The 21987-nt window shown below is 37.6% G+C and overlaps 1 protein-coding gene across 5 annotated transcripts in view; it reads right to left on the bottom strand.

The window, feature by feature from the left end:
- The window catches only part of LOC139978444 (myosin-IIIb-like), a 58399-nt gene extending 37172 nt beyond the window's left edge, over positions 1 to 21227 (bottom strand). For 3 of the 5 annotated variants that reach the window (XM_071988675.1, XM_071988678.1, XM_071988676.1), the window contains exons 1-8: positions 20715 to 21227; positions 17817 to 17882; positions 16527 to 16660; positions 6414 to 6516; positions 4498 to 4600; positions 3915 to 4071; positions 2962 to 3067; positions 239 to 358 (exon numbers count right to left, since the gene is read on the bottom strand). In XM_071988675.1, the coding sequence (XP_071844776.1) occupies positions 239 to 358; positions 2962 to 3067; positions 3915 to 4071; positions 4498 to 4600; positions 6414 to 6516; positions 16527 to 16660; positions 17817 to 17882; positions 20715 to 20825 (900 nt within the window). In that variant the 5' untranslated portion in view covers positions 20826 to 21227. The remainder of the gene's footprint in view (positions 1 to 238; positions 359 to 2961; positions 3068 to 3914; positions 4072 to 4497; positions 4601 to 6413; positions 6517 to 16526; positions 16661 to 17816; positions 17883 to 20714) is intronic. The other 2 variants (XR_011796964.1, XM_071988677.1) reach the window with 1 other exon arrangement.
- Positions 21228 to 21987: the final 760 nt, after the last annotated feature.

Here is a 21987-nt window from a genome sequence, read left to right as displayed (position 1 = left end):
AGGTGGTGGGGTTTATAAGAAACCCTGGTATTGATAATAATGACCATGATATTGACAATTATGTTCTCATTTATAAAGATATAAGACTAGAATTATGTTTCAGTGATAAAAAGAGGGGACAGAGGGGGATGGATATGATTGTGTCTATTAGCTTTTGAGATTGGGTTGCTCTCCTAGCTTTACTCTGTTGTAAACAAAAAACTTGAGACTTGCTCAAACTTATCGAGAAAATACATACAGCCACCCTCTTGAGCACATCTTCGTCTCTGACAAATGCTTCCTCTTTCTCGTTGGTATCCACCTCAACCTGTCCGATAGTCAGAACTCCGGCCAGAATTCTAAACATGTCTTCTTGTTCCTGAAAATGAATCAAGATTTTACCATTAAAAGCAAGACAAAGAACTGTTTTTTTCTCTCAATATTAAGCACTTATGAGACTAGAATACGTCTTACAAGATGTAATGTGCTGTTTCCACATCGTTGCAAAGTGCAAAACATGCCATTTCATACAAACATCTTTTCGATTGGATAAGAAAGGTATCACATTATATTTGATTTTAAACTCAACAGCCTCCTCATAAGGAGGTTGATGCGGTGTTGGTTTTTGTTAGTGTTTGACAGATAATCGGTTAGACAATCGGCATCGGGCCGATTATCAGACAATGGGTAAATAATCGGCATCGGCAAAATCCATTGCGCTACCGATTATTTGGAACCGATTATTACGTTCCACATAAAGGATTGTATTTTTCCGCGCTTTTGATACACCACAACCTCAACGGGAGAAAATTTTAGATCATTCGATTCAATGCTATTCATAGCCGGGGAAGTGCGCTAATCTACAGTGTAACAGTATCGCAAGTCCCTCGCGCAAGTTTGTACAAATGCTGTTCGATACACTATCTAGTTTTGGTAGTTAACATCATACAGTATACCCGCGTAACTTCATACAGTATATACCCGCGATAAGCTTAGGGGGACGACGTATTTTTTTACTTCGCTTCTTGCATCTAACAAAACCACCTGTCATCATGTTTAACAATTGATAAGAAAGATTAATTGTCTCGACTAAATATAAAAACCAAATTAATATACTTTTGTGGCCACTTTGGCCGTTTCACCGTAGGTGAAAACTGGAAAGTGAAAACAATAACATTAGGCTTTGTTCATTGTGAGTTCTACGTACATTAGGCTAGTCTGGCTGAAGAACGGTTGAGCTTCATAACTGTTCAGTTTGAAAATGCGCCCAAGATTTTACAAATGGCTTAAAATGATGAAATCAAGGCTCCAAATACTCCTAAAAATCCCTAAACACGTTTGGCGACAGTCCTCAGTAGTTCCACTGCATTACAGTATTTTGTGATTAGGCAAACATTCTTACGCATAATTTTGCGAAATACCCAAAGCAACTTTTTTCCCTGACCACATGTACCATACGTGCTAACAGAAACTAAACTCCTTACCGCAACCGACTAAAAGCAAGTCTGATTTCCAGTGACACGCGCGACAAAGTCAATGGGACTTTAGTGTGTGATTTCTCCCACATGTAGTTAAGTCAATGGAGAAGCGCCATTGACTTACTGTGTATGATCGTTTGAAACAACATTCGATCGGAAGTTTTACCGCGCAGATAGTAATCATTGAAAACTTGAAGCAAACGTTCGGGATTGTTTTATTTTACAAAATAAAATAAAACTGTTAGCAAACTGCTTATCCACTAAAGAGCCTGTGTAAGAATATGTGTATAAGTAAGTTGGCATGACATTTCGATCCTGCTAGGATCGAAACGTCAGGCCAACTTACTCTTACACATTATTTTTCACATCATTATATGTTTCGATATCAGCTAACGAAATAACGAATATTTTATTTACGTGCGATATATTTTCACTTTATTTACGTTGGAGTTGCAACACTGATAATGGTTTTTAATAGCAGTTGTAAAAGCTGTCCCTAACTTTTTTGTTTTTCATTCGTAGCCAATGGCTACTATTTTCCCCTTTCTGTAGTCTGTACAGCACTGTGTTGTGGCGGGATTGCAATATTGCGACTCCTCTTTATAATCGTACATCGCCCCATGTATGTATTACAGTGTTCTTTACTTGCTCCATTAATCTTTACTGTGAAAAGTTAAGTCGTTCATTTACATCTTTGATTGTATTTGCCTAGAAGTTGGTAATAATGCATAACACTAAATCATACATTAGGCCAGTTCCACAAAATTTTTGAAATAATCGGTAATCGGCATCGGCCGATTGTCACAGGAATTAATCGGTAAAACCGATTGTCATACAATCGGTCGAACACTAGTTTTTGTCCTAACAATGTGGTTACAAAAAGGTGTGGGCAAGTAATCACTGCTTTTTAAGGGGCATGGTAACATAACTTGTGGTGTAATAAATAAAAAAGAAATGATTCTACTTCGTTAACAAGGGAGCACACCATGACAGCTTGCTACATACCTTAGTTTGTTTAGTGCCATGGTAGCTGAAGAAATACTGCTAAATTGCTTGGCAACCTTGAGTTTCATTCAACAGTTTAACACTAGGTAACAACAATGTAAGAACAGCTCTCTGATGTGACACGGCCATGAATACTAGAATATATGTATAAATATACTGTATGCCTCAATAACAAAATACAAAACCGTGTGATAAAGCCCATGGAAATCCAATCTGCATTGATTAGAAGCTAACCAACGACAGAAATCATGACTATTAAGCAGTGGTATTGGTGGTGGTGGGGATTCAACACATCACTCACAACCTGCTTTAGCACATTGTCTGTGGACAAAAGTTGTTATGGTCACCAGTTGTCGAGAATTCTGGATACCGAATCACCTGAGAGAACCTACAAGGCATGAAGCATGGTTGTATGATCATTAGTATTTGGATTGCAAGCAGTTCCTTAAAAAAAAAAAAACACACAAGCAAGTCTTTAACAAAGTTCACCTATAAATACCTCTTCTAGGAATCCAACTAGATCAAGAGCATTGATGAGTTCATTGTACGAACTTAACAACCCGTTGGGGTCTGTTTTGATCTTGCAAGGTCCATTTCCAAGATATCTGTGGTACAAACAGAGGAGAAAAAAAAACACACATATTTAGATAAATTATGAAAAATTACTTCAATACTTGGGTATAAGACATACTAACATTATCAATGAGCGCAACAACCGTGCCGATATATACCTTTCATGTGTAAAGATCAAAGTTGAAGATCGTTTTCTCTATACGCAGATTTACAAAAATACCTGAGAAGCCAGTCCAACACATAACAAGTTTTCAACTGGACTGAAAGGGTCAGCAAAACTAGCTAAACACAGTATATCCAACACCGTTTCATTCATTACAGAATGCAAGCAAGCTACACTCTGAACAGTTTGGATTTCATGGGCAAAGGAATACATTACATTTGGTTTATCAGTTTTCAGTGGAATGGTTTTCACCTCCAACTTAATACTTGCATTTTTCTTATCTTGCACTTTTTCTGAACAATCTTTACACTGCATAAAAATATACACTGATCTGATTCTGCACAATACTTCAAACCCTATACATGCGAAAGGGTCCACATGAACAGACATCAAGACAGGAACAGGACGTATTTGAACGTCGTCTGACCATTCTCAGACAATCAAATTTCTGTTTGGAATACTGCCCTCTTTGTATCGTTTAAATTTATCACGACCTGACATCATGGCGAAACAAGTACTGCATTAGTGTGTATGGAATATCTAGATTTATAATCAAATTGTCACTTACCATATTCTATATTCATATCAAATCAGGACAACCTTCAATCCTGACATGTCAGAAAATCAAAGGTTTACATTACAGGCCATAGATGTCTGTTTTCATAAATGACATGAACTATGAAAAGTTATTAATGTGGGGCAAAACAAATGCATGCCTGTATTTTTCTGGTGATGCCAAACCAAGATCTTCTTTCAATTCGTCTGTTAGTCCAGCAAACATGTAGTAGAAGATGTGGAAATTCTCCTCTTTAGGATTCTGAAATATCACCCTGGATTTCTCCAAAAGATACTCCGAAATTTTGGCTCCTTTGACTGTTGAAATCGAATTAAATGACAAGAAATGGTATGCAATCGTGCTGACGGTAAAGTAAAAGTTATAGGTTATTAACGTTGTTAAAGAAAAAATATTTTCATACCACATGAAATTCATTTTAGACCTAAAAGAGTTGTTTTGATGGTTTGCGCTGGGATGAAATTCACAATAATAAAATCAGTCAAATGACATACAAATCACTTTGAAGTTTATGCTTCCTGATATTTTCATAAGTTGTTCAAACACAGATCTAACATACACCTTCTCTGATTGAAAAGTGGCTGAATACTATGTGTATCTGTACTATTACTATATTTTCACAGGATAGTTGAAATGTATTTCTGTAATAGCAACAAGTCCCAAAATTATATCAAATATCTGACATGATCATGAAAAATTTATATTTTATGAACACGACATCTCACCTTTTGCATCGTGAAATTTCAGTTGAATGTATTTGCCGAAACGACTGGAATTGTCATTCATAACCGTTTGGGCATTGCCAAATGCCTCTAGGAGAGGATTCACCTATCATAAGAAAACGAAACATAGGATGAAACATGTAACATAATTATACAGTATAATGATTGAAATATTACATCAGCTAATTAATTTTTTTGATGAAACGCTAATGGTAGTGATATTGTGCTATAGTCAAGTTACATGTTCTGAATGTCTTTACTGATGTAAGTATCATCATATATTTATATGTCAGACATGCCAATTGAGCTCAGACATAACAGGCCCTGTATCATCTGTACATATATGTACACTACAAGATGTATATGTACACTAAATACAACAAGGTAAATGAATCTGGAGGATTCATGTCAATTGGGTGTGCGCGTACCATGTATGGAGGGTTATGTGATGTGTTCCAGGGTGGTACTATACTGATATTTCTCTGTAGCAGTTCGAGAACAGTGTTAGTGACTTCGTGAAAGATTGGTCTTTTCGGACATGGGAACTAACGGCATAAGAAGGTACTGGTCCTTCAGGCCTACGAAATAGTGCTAATATGCTAACGTTCAACCTTATTCTCTTGAATGAAGGCAGGCTTTTTACATAATCTTACGTATTAATACAGCTCTAGGGGCAAGCTTTGTCTCATATGGCCTAACGTTATTACTACACGCTATAAGTGAATGTAGAAATGGGAAATGTGGGGAATTGTTTAGTTCAGTGCAACTACGGAATTCTCCATGGAACAGAGCCTAATGCTGCTCGACGGGAATATAGCTATCACGTTAGGCTATAGCCACGGTTATTGCTAGGTAACGGGTGTCGTCTGCTGCCCTAAGCACGCAAACACATTTACGTACTAGTTGGGTGAAATCATCATGCGTAATAGGGAGAGTAGTATATTAGTACCACCCTGGAACACATCACATGACCCTCCATACATGGTACGCGCGTACGCGCGTATTTACTGTGTGACAGTTTCTCCAGATTCATTTACCTCGTTGACTAAATACATATACAGAATGCACATGAACACTACATACTACATAAGCATATGTACACTACAAGATGGAGGTGTACTTTTACCAACTTTTTTATTACTTTACTTCACAAAATAAATAAGAATCGTGACAAGGTCTGGCGTAGGACAAACCATAATGTTTGCTCATCAAAGAACCCGGTTTAGAGTCACACTTAAGAGCCCTATAGATATCTTCTCCAATTGTCAATAGTTTATAAAAGAAAGTCTACTGAAATGAATACATACAGTATATAAGCATTTGATATGTGACTAAGATCATGTGAATAGAATGCTCGTTAATCTAACACTGAAAGTTATATTGGCAGAAAAGTATGCAGTTTCAAGTATTAAGACAGCCTGGGTCAACTGTTATTCACTCATGAACATTTCTTGAAGTATGGTGTCAAATGTTTTCAAATGCTTGTCGTTTCAGTCTGAGGAAAGAGGAATTTGGTAACTGAGCTTGACTAATTATGAGCAATATATTAAAATTCACCAACAAAGATATAGCTTTTTGTTGCCACATATGGAACCACATTGCATAAACTTAAAATGTGGCCCGCAAATGGACACCACTCTAACTTTGGGATATCAAAGTCCAAATTTTTGTTAGTAACAATATTGCTCTCTGATTGGTAGACAGTCATAACCACTACATAATTTGTTCTAACTTCTAGGCAGATTTCAGTATCATTGTTAAATCATTTCACATCATTTTTTATTTTTTAATGTCTGGGAATAACTTGAAGGGAAAGAGCATCTGTGAAAAATAAGTTTTTCCGAGTATCTTAAGCAGCCCTTACGTTTTCTAAACTGTGGGGCCTGATATCGATAACGTTAAGTGATTGCAATGGTTACCTGTAGAATTTGCTGCTCCAACTGGGACTTCCCCTTACATAGTTCGGTCAGTTGCTTGATAATCAGCTTGGTACTTTCTGTTTTCCCGGCACCACTTTCTCCGCTGGTCACAATACAAAACGAGAAGACAAAACTTTGTGAGCATATTCAGTCATTTTCCTTGTTGGACTAAAATAGTTAATGATTAGGAGCATTTTCCAAAGGTTTTTATTAGATCTCTCACTCTGATTAAAACATGTATTCGTAAACTGCGAATACTACACAACTTGCTTTAGGTTCCTTTGCAGGATTACAGTCTATTGTTCAGACAGGGCAACTGAAGATTGATTGAAACTTGATACTTAAAGTCTACCTAAGCAATTTTTACTATATAAAATGCTTAGATCTGAGCAAACACTCAGATATCTTGAGTTGCAACAGCTGAATTGGATGTTTCCCATCCTGGCATGGAAAACCCAGCAAAACCAGCTTGGCAACTGGTAGGATAGAAGTGTGATAAACAGCATTCTCTTAAATAGCTAAGTTATTGAAACTTGAATTGCCAAGGGAGGGGCGAAACTGTAGGCAAACTATCAGAGCTGTAGATACAGCATTGCAAAGTATCTAAGTGTAGCACCACCATGGTTGGCCCGAAGCGTACAAGAAAATTTTGGCTGAAAATGCCTCCCAGATCGCTGGAAATGGCACTTCCCAGGCCTTGTAAATTGCATATTAGCATTTTCTCTTTTGAAATTACTAGCGATATCATAAAAACATACAAAAAATATATGCTCAAGGGGGTGGGGGGGCGGCTGCCCCCTTCGCCCCACCCTTGGCTACGCGCCTGAACAGTACTAGAATATTTCAGTCCAATGTCCCATTATCAATGGTGTTTGATGGGTGTATAGGGAGGGCATGACTGCAATAATATAACAACCCTGGCTTTCAAGATAGGTGCTAGAGAAGAACCCCCAAAGGTCTAACTCGTTCTCTCCATTTCTTGTCATCTTTGACATCAATTGGTCGTAACATTTACTGTACATAGCGTGTACAGTGCAACTGGGGATAATCTATACATGCAGGGGAAAATACCTGTTGAGCATTTTGCTGATTCATAACCGACAAAAGGTTTGAACAAAGGATGTTTGATGGGATTTACGTTGATGAATTTGCTACTAGAGGGCATGACATGCAACTGTTCCAAAGACTGGAATACTATAATAATAACCCTAGCTTTCAAGAAAGGTGTTGGAGAAGAAAACTTAAAGGTCACACACTCTATCTCTCTCTCTTTACATTGGTTGTATCTTAGGTCAACTGGCTGCAAATATTTACAAAGTGTGTAAGGTTGCAAAGTTCTGGGAGTAAATGAATACATTTAGGAAAAAAATAACTGTTGAAGCGTGTGGCTGATTGATAATTCCTACATAGGTTTGGGCAAAGAATGTTTGGTCTGATTAACATTTATGAATTTCTTGCTGATGAACTTTTTACTAGAATTTTTTACTAGAAGACTACAGGGTATGTGTAACAGATATGAAGTAATTTGTCTCTTAAGTATACTATGGTTTCTGTGTACAACTCCTACTATATCTCTGCACATTTGTATTGTGACCATTTTGCACAGCAGTTTACTATGCGATACCCTGATGAATTATTCACTGGGTTACACATTCCTTTAAACGTAGAAGATTTGGGGACGGGTGATTAAGTATAACAGTGACTTCAGCATTTGGTTCCAGCATGGAAGTAATTACCATGTTAATACCATGGGGTAATACTTCCATTGAGTTATAGCTGTGTGTACTGTGTACATACCAATGGGACTTTAACTGTGCAAATACATCCATGTCTTTACTGATAGTTCAGATGGGAGTTCTGCCAACACTGTAATGATTTTGTTACAGATCCTTCTTTTCAACATTTTGTTAAGAAAACTGCAGTCAAAACATCAGCTGCCATCTTAGGGAACTTGAAAAGGACCATGACAAGGAGAACAACTTCAGTGGGTGACTACTACATCAATTAAATTACAGAAATTAATATTTCTCTGGCAGCCCAGAATGAACAAAATATATCACAAGGCAGGTATTCAAACCAACTGAAACCGAGGAAGATCCCCACCCTGCAGGAGGTTCAAAACAGGATGGAGGCCTAAATTTCCGGGAGTATGAAGTAGATCATAGCAGTGTTTAAATGTCACTGATTCCGGGGTATTCATGCACAACTGGGAATATAACGTTATCTGTAACATAAGCCCAATCTGATGAAATAGGAGATGATTGTAAACAAGAATTAACCATAATTATTACTATGCTAATATCAGTTAGACACTGCATCAAAAAAGAAAGGAAATAAGCCTACAGTAGGCTGCAAGAGCCCCCTGCAGGAAGGCAGCATCAATATCAAACAGTACATATACTGTACAGTTCAGATGATCTTGGCAGACCAGCAGTGTTGTGTGAAACTGCACAGTGCAAAAAACTGCATCCTTTGCAGCCTGGATGCAGCCCCCTCAACACTCCACTTTTGACTTACACTGACTTACAGTAAGGCACTGACGCACAGAATTTACTCACGGCTTATGCATGCATGGCCCTCCTTGTTAGGAAAACTTTGACGTTACCACCATTAATGGTATTCCGTGGGATTTTCCTGATAATTATCTGCAGCTGATCAGTCAATATGATACCTATTTACTCTGCTATGGCTATGCAAACCAAACCAGTTGACACAGTGAGAACTAAAAAAAAACTAAGTCATCGTGGTATGAGAATACCAAAGATGGCTTCTCCATTTAGTAATATCATGATAAAAACAAGTATACAGACTTGCAGTCAAACCATTAACTTGGAAATTTGTTTTTTTTCTTCGACAGGAACTACTAGTCCTTTAGTAAACTTTGAGGAAATTCCAGCTTTGCTTATCAGCAGTCAGTTTGTTGGGAGGGATGGGAAGATGGAAGGATGGAATGGGTCCACTGAAAATTTATTTTGATAGTTAATCCGAAATGTAATTTGTATTGCTAACAGTTTGGCATGGATTTGCAGGTATAGTATTATTTCTCATAATCAACATGACGAGAATATTCTGCATTGAACATGTTCATTTAAATTTATGTACATCAATATTGCTACTTCATCGTACGTCCACACAATTGGAAATAGTTTCTGAGCAAATTTGTGCGAGGTGATAAAATTCTGGAAAGCATAGCTTGGAAAAAGCAGGGTTTATTAATTACAGTAGCAGGTCCTCAATATTTCCTCCCAAATATATTCTAGAATGTCAATAATGGTAAATTTTAACAACCATTTTACTGCAATTCTAAAGGTACAGTAGTTATCAACACCCAAAATATTAAATATGTCTAATTCAATAATCCTCCGAGGCTGGGGATTATCTGGAGTTAGCTTCTTGGATAGTACATTTGAGAACTTTTGACCATTTCTATGAAGCTAATATTCCGGCTTTAAATACTGATGACCATTAAACTTCCAAAAACAAAGTCCAAATTGTTCAACCTTTAAAAGCATTTTATACCAGTAGTACTCGAACTATATAGAAAGACCGAATATGGTAAAGCCACTCATAATAACAATACTTCATTTAATTCCACCAACAGAGTAAATCCTCTTATTAATAGAATATTTATTGTAATAACCACACATCTCCTCAATATCTCACAAAAAATAAGTACATATTTTTAAGTGACGGAACCTATTAAATGTACTTTTCAAAATCATATGCATCCTACAGTAGCATGAATTTTTTCGGAAATTCAGACAACTTTATAATCAATCTCGGGCTACTCTTTGCCAAGTTCCTGATAAGCATAAATATAATGTTTCCTCTCCAAAATTGTCATATTCTGTGTCAAAAGTTAAAAAAAAAAAAAAATTGTATTAAATATTTCTCCAAGGTTACAACCAAACACAGTTGGAAACCATGATGGTTAAGTTTAGCTATGACTAAATCTGAGTACAACAATACTGAATTTAACATCACTTTGTAAAGTCTATAAAATGGTTGGGTATGGATCCTTTAGAAAGATCTTTTTTACTTGGCTTACAAATTAGTAATCAAGCTTTGTGCCATTGTGATAAGAGCAGTCAAGCCCTTGAACTCGACGTATTGTTCTCTTGGAAACACTTAGGATCAAATACACTGTGTTTCTTTCATACCTTGATTGCACTACAGTATCTATACGAGAGGGATTATTCCTTGTGCAAAAATAGGTCTCAATGTATACACATGTACTATACATATGAAACTCAGACAATACTTCAAAGCAGCATTTTGGATGAAATCTGCTGAAGCAAGTTAACCCTCACTTAGCAAGTATTACTTAATAAAGAATATTTCAGTTTGATCAAACGAAACACATTGCCTCCAGTAAAGATTTTCAAATTAGCAAGAAGAAGTGCCCTCAGACTTCCAACTTTTGTAGGCAGTGCCCTCAAAAGCTTTCTAAAGGATAGTGCTCTTTAACCTGAACTACTATTTGCAATTAAATTTGCCTTGTCGAGCTAATGAACTGCAAAATATTTCTAAAGATCAACTCTTGATAATGCTGCTTCAACTAAGAAACAATATTTTGTTTTGTGTCCAAATATCAGCATGTCATACCATGATGTAATTAGTTAATAATGGAGGATAGTTGTAACATATAGTTCTTTGTTATCACACATCACAGCAATGTATTGCCATTAACATATGCAACAACAAGCCGACTAATTCCAGACTACAGTTAAAAGCTCCAGGCTGCAGAGCTCAACAGTAAAGAGTTGTGGCGAGTCACTTTGAGTCCTTACCAGTGATATTCATGTCTAGAGTGAGTCCAGTGAAGTCATTCACTAAAAGTCACTTTGTTATCACTATGTGGTAAAAGTTCCACAGACTATTCTTCCGGATATTTTATTGTCCGTCGATATTTAGGGACTTGAGTCATAACTTGTTACAACACTGATTAGAGCTCAGACTCTCTCTTGAAATTTCCAACAACAACAAAAAACAAACAACAAAAGGCAGCATTTTATCATTGCAAAGAAAAAAAAAATTTGTGAGGCCTATTTGAGTTGACATTAGCTACTTCAGATGAACTTCACAAAGCTGCTAATAGTATGACTGTACACTTTTAATTTTTGTATATAAAGATTACTAACATCCATTTTGTTTAATTATTCAACAGCAACAATAATTCCCACAAAGCTACATATTAATCTCATAAACGTCTACTAAAACCTACATCTGCATAGAACTACGATAAACAACCTTAGAAATTTGCATCAAATTACAGGGGCGTATCCAGGATTTTGCATGTCCTGTGGATCATTCATTGCTTTTGTAGGTGATTCTACGTCATGGCCCACAATATCCAAAAGCCCCACTTTTCAAGGTTTTAAGCCCATTATTTGTTCAGAATTTGAAAATTCACATTTCTCGTGAATAAAATCACTTCAAAACAGACCCATAATATTGCACAAAATCCAATCTATGGACAACCAATATAGAAAAACCTCCTTCAACCACTAACAGACAGGTCAAAATTGCACTAGTAGAAGGAAGTATGATGAAGAATTTTGGTCAGGGAATTTTCGAAAATTCAGACACAGTTAATTTATTGGTGTAGTAATATTAAAACCTCTCATAACGGCTATTATAAAACTTGGTTAAAGGAAATGAAAAATACCAGATATTTCCGATATCAGATATTTCGAAACCGAACACTACACACATAGGCGTAGGAGGCGGGGCGGGGACTGCAGCCCCTCCCTCCCCCCCAACCAATTTCCCCCCTGAAAATTCCGGCAATATGCTTTGAATTTTTCGGGCACCTACTGAAAGAAAAATAAATAGCAATGATGTAACTTAAGGAAATGAATAGTTTAAAAATTATCTCCTTGGTATAATTAAAATAAAGTTCTAAGCTTGGCCATTACTACTGTAAAAGAGAGTTTTGTCATAATTGAGACCTGTATGCTTGTTCTCCATCTACATAAGACATTTCGTTGTTTACATTAGCCTCCCGCGGTATACTGCGCAACTTTCACGGCCATACGGTACACGATGCCATGCGATGTAAAGACCGATGCTTGCTTATATGATATTGACACTAACATGTTGCCCGCGCGAAAAATTTTGGTTATATTTTTCGGGCAAGTCGTTACAGCCCCCAAATCCAATTGGGCTCCTACGCCTTTGACTACACATATAGACAGTTTTGAGGCTGTTCATCCTGGAACATGCATTTTCATGCTCAATGATATCATGTGATATCTGCTCTTTGCTTTACAAATTCGAACAGGCGTGTAGCGAGTAATTTGCCAAGGGAGGGGTGAAGCCTGTAGGCAAACTATCTAAGCGTAGCGCCACCATGAGTTGGCGCGAAGTGTACAAGGAAATTTTGGCCGAAAATGCCTCCTAGATCGCTGGAAATGACACTTCCCATGCCTTGTAAGTTACATATAATCATTGTCTATTTTGAAATTACTAGCGATAGCATAAAGGAAATTTGCTCAGGGGGGCGTCATGCGTCATGTTCCCCGACGACTCGGTTGAGTTCAAGACCAGCCACAGTTTGTTCCATAGCACAATTGTACAATTGTTTAAGGCGTCCATACACACACACACACGCGTTATGATAGACCATATATAGTATATATATTTAGATACATTAGTGAGAGAGGAAAGATGGAACGTCAAAAATGGAGTTGTCGGTGTAAGCGGTAGGGTGAGGCGCACGTCCCCTCCGTAATCCTCGATCTGTCACTGGCTACCCTGTGTATATAATAGCTATCAGCGCTGTTATTATAACTGCTCCTCTTTCTCTTCCCGTGGTCATGGCGTTTATCTTTTACTCCCTCTTTTTCTCCTTTTTCTCTCTTTCTTCTTTCTCTTTTCCCTTCCTTCCTTCCTTCCTTCCTCTCCTCCTTTTCTTTTTTCCCCCCTCTTTTTCCCCTTTTTCTTCTCCTTTTTTCTCTCCTCTTTTCCTTACCCGGGGGGCGCGCCCCCAACGCCCCCCCTGGATATGCGCCTGAATTAAATATAACATGAACCAACCAGAGGAACCTTATCTTTAGAAAAAATATGGGGTTATTTCAGATGCCACACTCCATTGAAAGTTTGGGAATTAAGAAGATAAAGCAAGAAAGCAGTCATGGCAATATGACTCTATGCGGGCCTACAATATATCGTAGGTAATATTGCACAAATTTAGCCCACATGCTAGTGCTCAAGAGACAGGACTGGCAAAATCAAATTCAAATTGGCACATTTCCTGAAATTAAACCACACACACGCAGTTACTGTAACGTGTTTATGAAGGCAGCCCAATAATATTTGCTGATAATGCGCAAAAAGTTAACACAGCTGGGCTTACAGTAAGTCAGTTACGGAAATCATGCCGATTCTTTGACTCGCGATTATTAACCAACTTACCATGTGTACCTGTACATGTTCTTAATGTTTATTGGTAGAAAAATGAAATCTTTTTTCCTACTGGCAAAAGGAAAAAATCCACTGGCACTGAGCCAGTAAATCGCTTGAACATTGGAGGCTTGGCTATTGGCAAATTTCATTTGATTACTGCAGTTGATAAAGTACAATAGGATAGCGGAGAGTTGTCGCCCTTTGAATATCAGAAATCTGTCATGCCTAGCAAACCTGTACTTATTTATTTAAACTGATGGGATGACCTCAACGGTCAATCACGACAGCAAATTTATAAAGCAATCATTCAAAAGTCTAGAAGCTTTCATAATTACAAGCTTATCAATCATCCCAGACTTAGGCAAGGGTGGATTAAGCTGTAGCATTCAGCTATGGCACAATCTATATTCGTTTTCACCTTTGTGCATCGGCTATGACTTCAGTTTCAAATACCTTCGTATTTATGCGTTCGTATATGTATCACATAGATACTACACACTCAATAATCCTAATGTCAAAAAGAGGCTGAAAACTGCCGAAAACAAAGGATACTTAGCAGAAACTTGATGAATCCTGTTGCAAACTCTGTTAAGAACCTTCGTCGGTCGCAAGCAGCAGAATTCGAGCAAGAAAACGTCAGTTTGGCGTAAGTGAAAACAGAGTCCGAAAAACACACGTTTTCCTTCGGAATGGTAAATTCAGAAGGAAGAGAGAGTGCGCAGTGACCTTTGGGAGAGGTCACTGGGGGCACTGTGCTCAAATTTATACCAGTGGCGTCTAGGTAGACTAGGAAATGTGCATTAGTCTTGTAGGAGACAGGTAAGAGAGGAGTGAAGTAAACCCATTAATTTACGGTGTTAAAATAATAACCCCGATTGACGGTGATAATTGGATAATATCGCTAACCTGAAACACCCAGTCGTTCATAAAAGTTCAAGGCAGTATAGTACTATAGTAACAGGGTAAGTGTAGAGTCACTGAATCAAAATTCATAGCTTCCAAGCACTTTGTGCGGGTACCTTAGCACGGGGCCCTTTGAATATGCGGGGGCTGTAGCATGCTTTTGCTACTAGTTTAATCCAGCACTGGAATTAGGTACTGCATGGTTTTGCATACAAAGTCATTGATGTTGCTTGAATTCAATACCCCAGTTATAGTAACTAAGTGCATGAACCAACAGATCTGTTCAAACAACATGGGTGGCACTTATATGACCTTATATATTGACATATATTAAACTTATCTGGTCGCCAGCTTCACTTCTGTGCCTTCGCCATTGTTTGTGTTGCAAATATAGGCCAAATCTTTTAGTTTTGTCATAATTTGAATGTGGCAGAACTTATCTCAAAATAAGCACAAATGTTCAACGGATTGCCTAACAATATTAAATTTTAATAATACAGATCTGCATATGTCATATAATTCAGCTTTTCTCAAACTGCATATAAAGTGGTTTGTTAGCAAGAAAAGTCTTCCTTAAAGTAAATATTACACTGCAACCACTTCTTGACTCATTCAAAGCCTGTTTTAACCACACGAAACAATGAGTTATTGTAAATGAGGCAGTTACAGCCTGAGTGGGTAAATCATAAGGTAGCAATTACTTCACTGAAGTTCATGCAGCTATCAGAATACCAACGACAAAGGCATTGTCTCCAAAATTCCTTTCATACAAAAGTTCACACATTTCGGTAACCGCAATCAAGACTAACATTGCTAACATCATGGTTACTATGACAGTGTAGCCATTAACCTTCATCAGTTTCTGACTGACGTAATATCTATAAAAGATACACTGGTGGTCAGTGGTCCTTGAAATAACTCCAGCGAAAATAGCTCCAGCGAAAATAACTCCAGCGAAAATAGCAGGGCCTGACGTAATTTTGAAGAGTGGTAAAGGATATACACCATGGATAGGCTAACAATTTCTTTTCTTTTTCTATGGGGGGGAGGGTGTTTGTACTAATGAAAGGAAAGTGAATTATCTTCAAACAACTGTGGCATTAATTAAAACATAGCAACAACAAGCAAGAAAAAATGGCTTGTCCCATAAAGCAGCATTTTGCATCCTTTTCTATGATATTTCTCAACCTCACTGACTCCACTATGCCATAACGACATACATAACTAGCTTATCTATTTAAATCTTACTTCAAATGGCGGCATAAAAGTCGAAAAATTTGCAACTTTCAACTTTGTTTTTCTCCAAGATATTTTCCGTTGGGATCCCAATTAACCTCGCCCATAATATGAATATTTAAACACTACGAACGTCATTGACCAATACGTAATCCAACACCAAGCTTGATTTGTGTACAGTCTATATGGCAGTTGTACCAGGGAGTTCCATAACAACTCCCTGGTTGTGCCAACGCAAAGTCTTGAATCTATTTTTAGCAATGGCTCATAACTAAACCTGCATCTCTGATTGGTTGAATTCAAAGTAGTGGGTTTGGGGTACTGTATGCGATTAATTTTAAATGTGGAATTTGTCGTGGATACTTTTCTCATTATCTGCAAATATCCTTAATTACTCGCCAATTAACGATGTTGGCAGGGAAAAACTTGGCTGATATCTTAGTTTGCTGTTTTGTGATTGATATATGTAAAAAAACTCGATGGACATGTCAAAAAAGTAGAAAACGGCGACCAAACGCAAAATGCTGCTTTAAGGGGGGGGGGGCAGGGGGAGAGATGTAATTTTACCTGATGACAATGCATTGGTTCCTTTTGCCACTGACTGTGTTCCCAGTGATTAGGGACTGGTAGGAGGAGTCCGCAACTGCAAACAGGTGAGGAGGGTTGTCTCTTCGCCTCTTCCCCTTATACCGTTCACTTGTCTACAGGGGGGGGGGGGAAAAATTATTGCAAAATCAGCCAAATATCAAGAAAGTTACTTTTGTTTTCATAAACAATAGAATCATTTTGATATCTAGTTAAGATCTACTAAACAATCAGAATACCCAATGATGGCAAATGAACCTCAGAGTTGATAGTCAGGAATCAAGATACATAAATGCCCCCTTCAACTACCTTCTCCTGCTAAACTTTAAACTGATTTAAGGGAAAGGTAGGTGATGATTACTTGAACAGGCGCGTAGCCAGGAATTTGCCAAGGGAGGGGCGAAACTGTAGATTCGGCATTGCAAACTATCTAAGCGTAGCGCCACCATGGTTGGCGCGAAGCGTACAAGAAAATTTTGGCTGTAAATGCCTCCCAGATCGCCGGAAATGGCACTTCCCATGCCTTGTTAGTTGCATCTTAGCATTTTCTCTTTTGAAAATACTAGCGATATCATAAAAACCTTAAACAATTTTGTAAAAAATATGCTCAAGGGGGGGCGGCCGCCCCCTTCGCCCCCCCCTTGGCTACGTGCCTGTACTTGAAATAACTTTAATAACTTTGAATATTTTGTATACTTCCTATTACTGGGCCAGTATAACTATTGATAGTCAAACTGCACAGTGTCGTACAGGTCTGCCAGCCCTCACCATTTTATGCATCAATGTCTCCTTTTTTGGATCATAAAATGGAACCAGTAAACCGAAAGTGCACATGAGCAGATTTTATACATCGAGTATATTTCTTTTTTTAAACGATGAAGTGTTATTCGACTGCAGAATGGTTTGTAAAATGTCCAGGATTTTCTGGCACCACTCTTCTGGTTTACTCTTCTTTTTTTAAGTTTTATTTCAATCTTAAATCTTAATGACAAATCTCAAGATTAAGGCAAAATATGTCACCAAACAGGAATAGCATTGTTCAATACAGGTGGCAAAGCCTGTGTTAATGACGAACATCCTTACTGGTGTTGAACCTCTGGACATACAATCAAAAGTCTATAGCCTACTTAGTTAGGGTGTCCACATGCATATAAAGCGGGAGGCCTAGGTTCAAATCCCGGTGGATTTCACTATTTTAGATTTTCCAACCCACTACTGTTTCATATATGTTGCTTTTCTCCTAACAAATATCTCAATTAAATGACTTTATACCTCCTTGTTGTAAAGATCAAGGTCTTTGTAGGGATTGACAGCCACCAGGATGTCACCGATGTAGGTCTGTAAAGTAAAATAAATGATAATTGGATTGATCAATATTAAATTCAACATAAGAATGAATCTATTTGTACATATTCAAATCTTTACATATAAACCCTTGTGCACTTGCAATCATATTCAATTGGTTTCCCTGTAACAGTTAATTGTTCTGTTCACATGTATCCTTTCAAAATGGTATGACCAAGTTATGGTAATTAGCCTATAATCATGATGGCAAAGTCAACCGCCTTGACCTATGTGCACAAATAAGCAGTTTAGGCTAGGCAGGAACACACAGGATTTTAAATGGCATTATAACATGAAGCAGAAGGGAGCATCACTTGAGAAAATTGATTGAAAGACAGCCTTAAACACATCTTAATCCCTATCAAAAGAATTTGGACACAATATAGACCTGTTTATTAAGCTAAAGTTATGAAAGTCATTGAAATCTGCAATTATTCCACCAAACACACCACAGAAATGCTCAAAGTGTTTGTGTGGTGATTTTTAGCATATAGAGGTCTTCCTTTTGGGGGAAACTACTTGGTCCCTTTAATCAGAAAGTGTTGTAAGATTTAAAGCTACTGTAAACTCAATTTACATGTTTCAAGAAAGGATAGAAGCTCTCTACAGGGTCTATCAAACACCTGGTTGAGTCGTTAATGTGACAAACCCACAGGAAAAATAATACATCAAATGTCAGTCATGGAATTTCATGCCTTTATTTGTACTTAAAAAAAGAAAAGTTTCTTTCAGCAAATTGAGTTTGCTTTCTATAGAGATCAAAAAAGGATAATTGTTCCTTATAAAGTCTATGACTTCAAGATACTTGAAACCCAAAATTGAAACCCACAATTGTTGTCAGACATAGAATATATTGAACTTTTCAGTTTGGTTGGAGTACTGTATTGTTGCATTATATTACACCACTGATCTGATCTACTTGGTTCAACTCTAAATTTAACTTCTTTGTTACAAACTTTCAAAATTCAAAAGGAATTACACCCTATATAATGGCCTATATTAGGATTTGTATGAATAACAGTGAAATGAAATCTTGAATTAACAACAACAAAAGAAAAATCAGATAACAAGATGTCATTGTTTTGCAATGCTGCATGCTGTACATATGGTAAAAATCTAACAGACATGTACAATCTTATGGTCATAAATGAATGTACATAGTAGTAGTTCCAAAGTCTACAAGCATGCTCACACAGCCACGAGGATGGCAGGGCAATGGTACGTGGAAACTCTCTTAATGTAATGTGTCTAACAAGATCAAGTAGATACTGAAAATTATGGTCTTTCCTATAATATTTGCAGCGAAGTATTAACCATTTTGCTTGATTTTGCATACATGGTCAATTGAGTGATAACAAGTAAGGTGGTTCTACAGTTAATTGATTCATTCCATGTGATTGCAATTAACATGTTTATCACAAATGTATTACCAAGGTTACAACTATGATAGCAATCAAATGTGGAACAGCATATATGCAACATGATTGGACTTGCAGATATAAGGAAAAATAAAAGGTATATTGGTGCCAGCTTGAATTTTCAAAAGGGCATCGATGGCACATATTTCTTATGAACTTTAGGATCACATTTCTGTTCAAAGAACAATGAAATAAATGAAAGTATGATAATCCAGGATTGATATCAATCAAATTGGGCATCAAAGCTGAATTTCAGATGACTATGTTGTTCATATATATGATTAGTATGCTAGAGGCTTATCATACAGACTACTACAGAATGTATTACTTTGAACAAGTAAACAGTACAGGCTGCAATGGCAGGGACTCAACTACTTACTGTTTACTCATAATATCAAGGAGGATTCAGTCTTAGTCATTGGTAGCTGGGACATGGTGCTATTTTCTTCTAGAAAATGAAGTGCACATACTTTGTAAATGTCACCAGTGCCATAAAGCCCTAGAAAGTAGAAACACATGCTAAGTTCTAATGATGACAGAATCATCCCTTAGGGGTAAATTATGTGCAAAACCTTATAAATTTTCTATCATCAGTGTTACCAATGGTTGCCAGTTAAACAAGTTAAAGGTTATTGTGTATAACATTACTCACAAAAACATTTAAATAGTTACTTGTATGTCGGCCGGTTGCAACCTCCACAATATTTTCAAACAACTCATTCTAATTGGCTTCAGCATTCTATCTCAGTCTTGAAGGGCTCATCCACAAGCTCCATCAACACTATGGACAGTTTCAGTTTAATGTATGATGCTCACAGCAAACCTAGTTTTCAGCCTATCGTACTATACCCGGGGCCCATGGTCATTTTATTTCCACATTAATGAGGTAGGCCTACAGTATCTCTATACAACGTGATCAAGGGTATAGGCCCCAATAATCTACTTTTGGCTGTATTTATATGCAAATCAATCCTCTTTATCACAGATTGTTGTGGAGAACAAAAATTAAGGCGCTCCATGCCTAGCCCTTTAAGAGTACATCATGATAAAAACACAAACAGCTTGTGAGAGTGGGTTGAAACTGTTGATAGGCAAAGCATGCATTGCCAGGCTTAGGCCCTAGACTGGAGTTGGCTGGTCCTACAATAATGTGAAAATTAAAGGATAGAAAGAAGAATCTAAGGCCCATAAAACTCCTTCGATACACGATTGAATTTGCTGGAGTCGATCGTTGATCGTATTCCTAGGTGTATGCAATTGATAAATCGTAATTTATCAGTGACCTATTACTAGTATTAGGCTATATGTTTATGCATACTACTTTCTATAGCCATAGCCCAAGGTCCTTCTTTGACTTGGCAAACTAAGCTTACTATTAACTGTACCCGTTTTTGTAGGCTATACTCACATATATTTTATTCTTTCCATATCGCGCTTTCAGTTCCTCGAGTAAGCTTTTCTCCTCTAAATTTGAAAGAGTTGCTAAATCGTCTGTGTCTCCGCGGCTTTTCGTGGACATTTTGGCTGAGTGCTCTCGACTTTTTCCACTTTCTCGATATTTTTATAGGTCAATTTGACCAGCAGTCTGCTCGCTAGGCTCTGAAACTGATTCAGTATGAGGTACTTTAGTCCAGTGCAAAACTACCCAATGATCACGGTTCCAATGTTGGCACCTACGTAAAGGGGAACTTCGTAACTCTGTGTAAACTTATTGCGTTGATGTTGATCAATGAAGCAAAGCGTATTGGGAACTGATTCCTGTAAGTCCTGGAAAAAGAATGCAGACAAATTTGTCTTCTCTTTTGCTCAAATAATATGGAAGCTCAAATAGAAACATTCCTTTATTATAGCATACAAACCTTATTGTACCCATCAAAACCTTGCTTTTTCATTTGTAGGTCCCCTGCTTGTTTAATTAAAAAAAAAAAAAAAATTTAGCGGACAATACATAAATGACGTCAAACTGATGACTGATAGTTGGGATGGTAATATAAAGCTACCACAAGAGGTCATTGGAAAACTGTAGTATTGCCGTCGAGGGTATTTGTGCGGTGTCATTTAATTGTTACGCTAATGCACCGATTCACCTGTTTGCTTTCAGAGATGTCAATTCTGGATAGTGGATACATGTTCATCTTTAGGAACGGACAGTTTTCACTGAGTTGTACGCAGGCGCGGATCCAGGGGGGGTCCAGGGGGTCCGGACCCCCCTGCTCTTGGCCCCCCCCAAAAAAAAAGAGAGAAAAAAAGAGAGAGAGAGAAAAAATAATTAAATTAAACACCAATTTTAAACACGTAGGACGTCAGAAGGGAGGTTATCCTTACAAGTCAGCCAGGTGTGTCATTTCCGTCAAATGAACTATAGTGTGCACGCGTGCTACACGTGCAAAAAATGCCTAAAAATCTCAATTTTCAGACCGAAAAGTTTCAAAATTGAGGTGGTGTTCGAATTGTTTTGGGCAGTGAGGTGGCAGAGCGGTAGGCTGCATAGGATGCACCGACGAATTCTTCATGAGAGATCGTTTTCTGCGGTGAGAAGGCATGAAACTGTTCTCCGATCAACAATGGGCAAGGAACGTCTCACAGCTCTTGTTCTCATGAACACGTATTATAACACTCCTATCGACACTGACGAAGTGGTCCAAAAGTTCATTGAGAAACATCCACGGCGTTTGTTCTCT

Source organism: Apostichopus japonicus, chromosome 13, assembly GCF_037975245.1.
Source record: "Apostichopus japonicus isolate 1M-3 chromosome 13, ASM3797524v1, whole genome shotgun sequence".
In the NCBI taxonomy this organism is placed as follows: Eukaryota; Metazoa; Echinodermata; class Holothuroidea; order Aspidochirotida; family Stichopodidae; genus Apostichopus; species Apostichopus japonicus.
The sequence above is the reverse complement of the archived record's forward strand: the minus strand, read 5'-3'. Positions and strand labels throughout refer to the sequence as shown.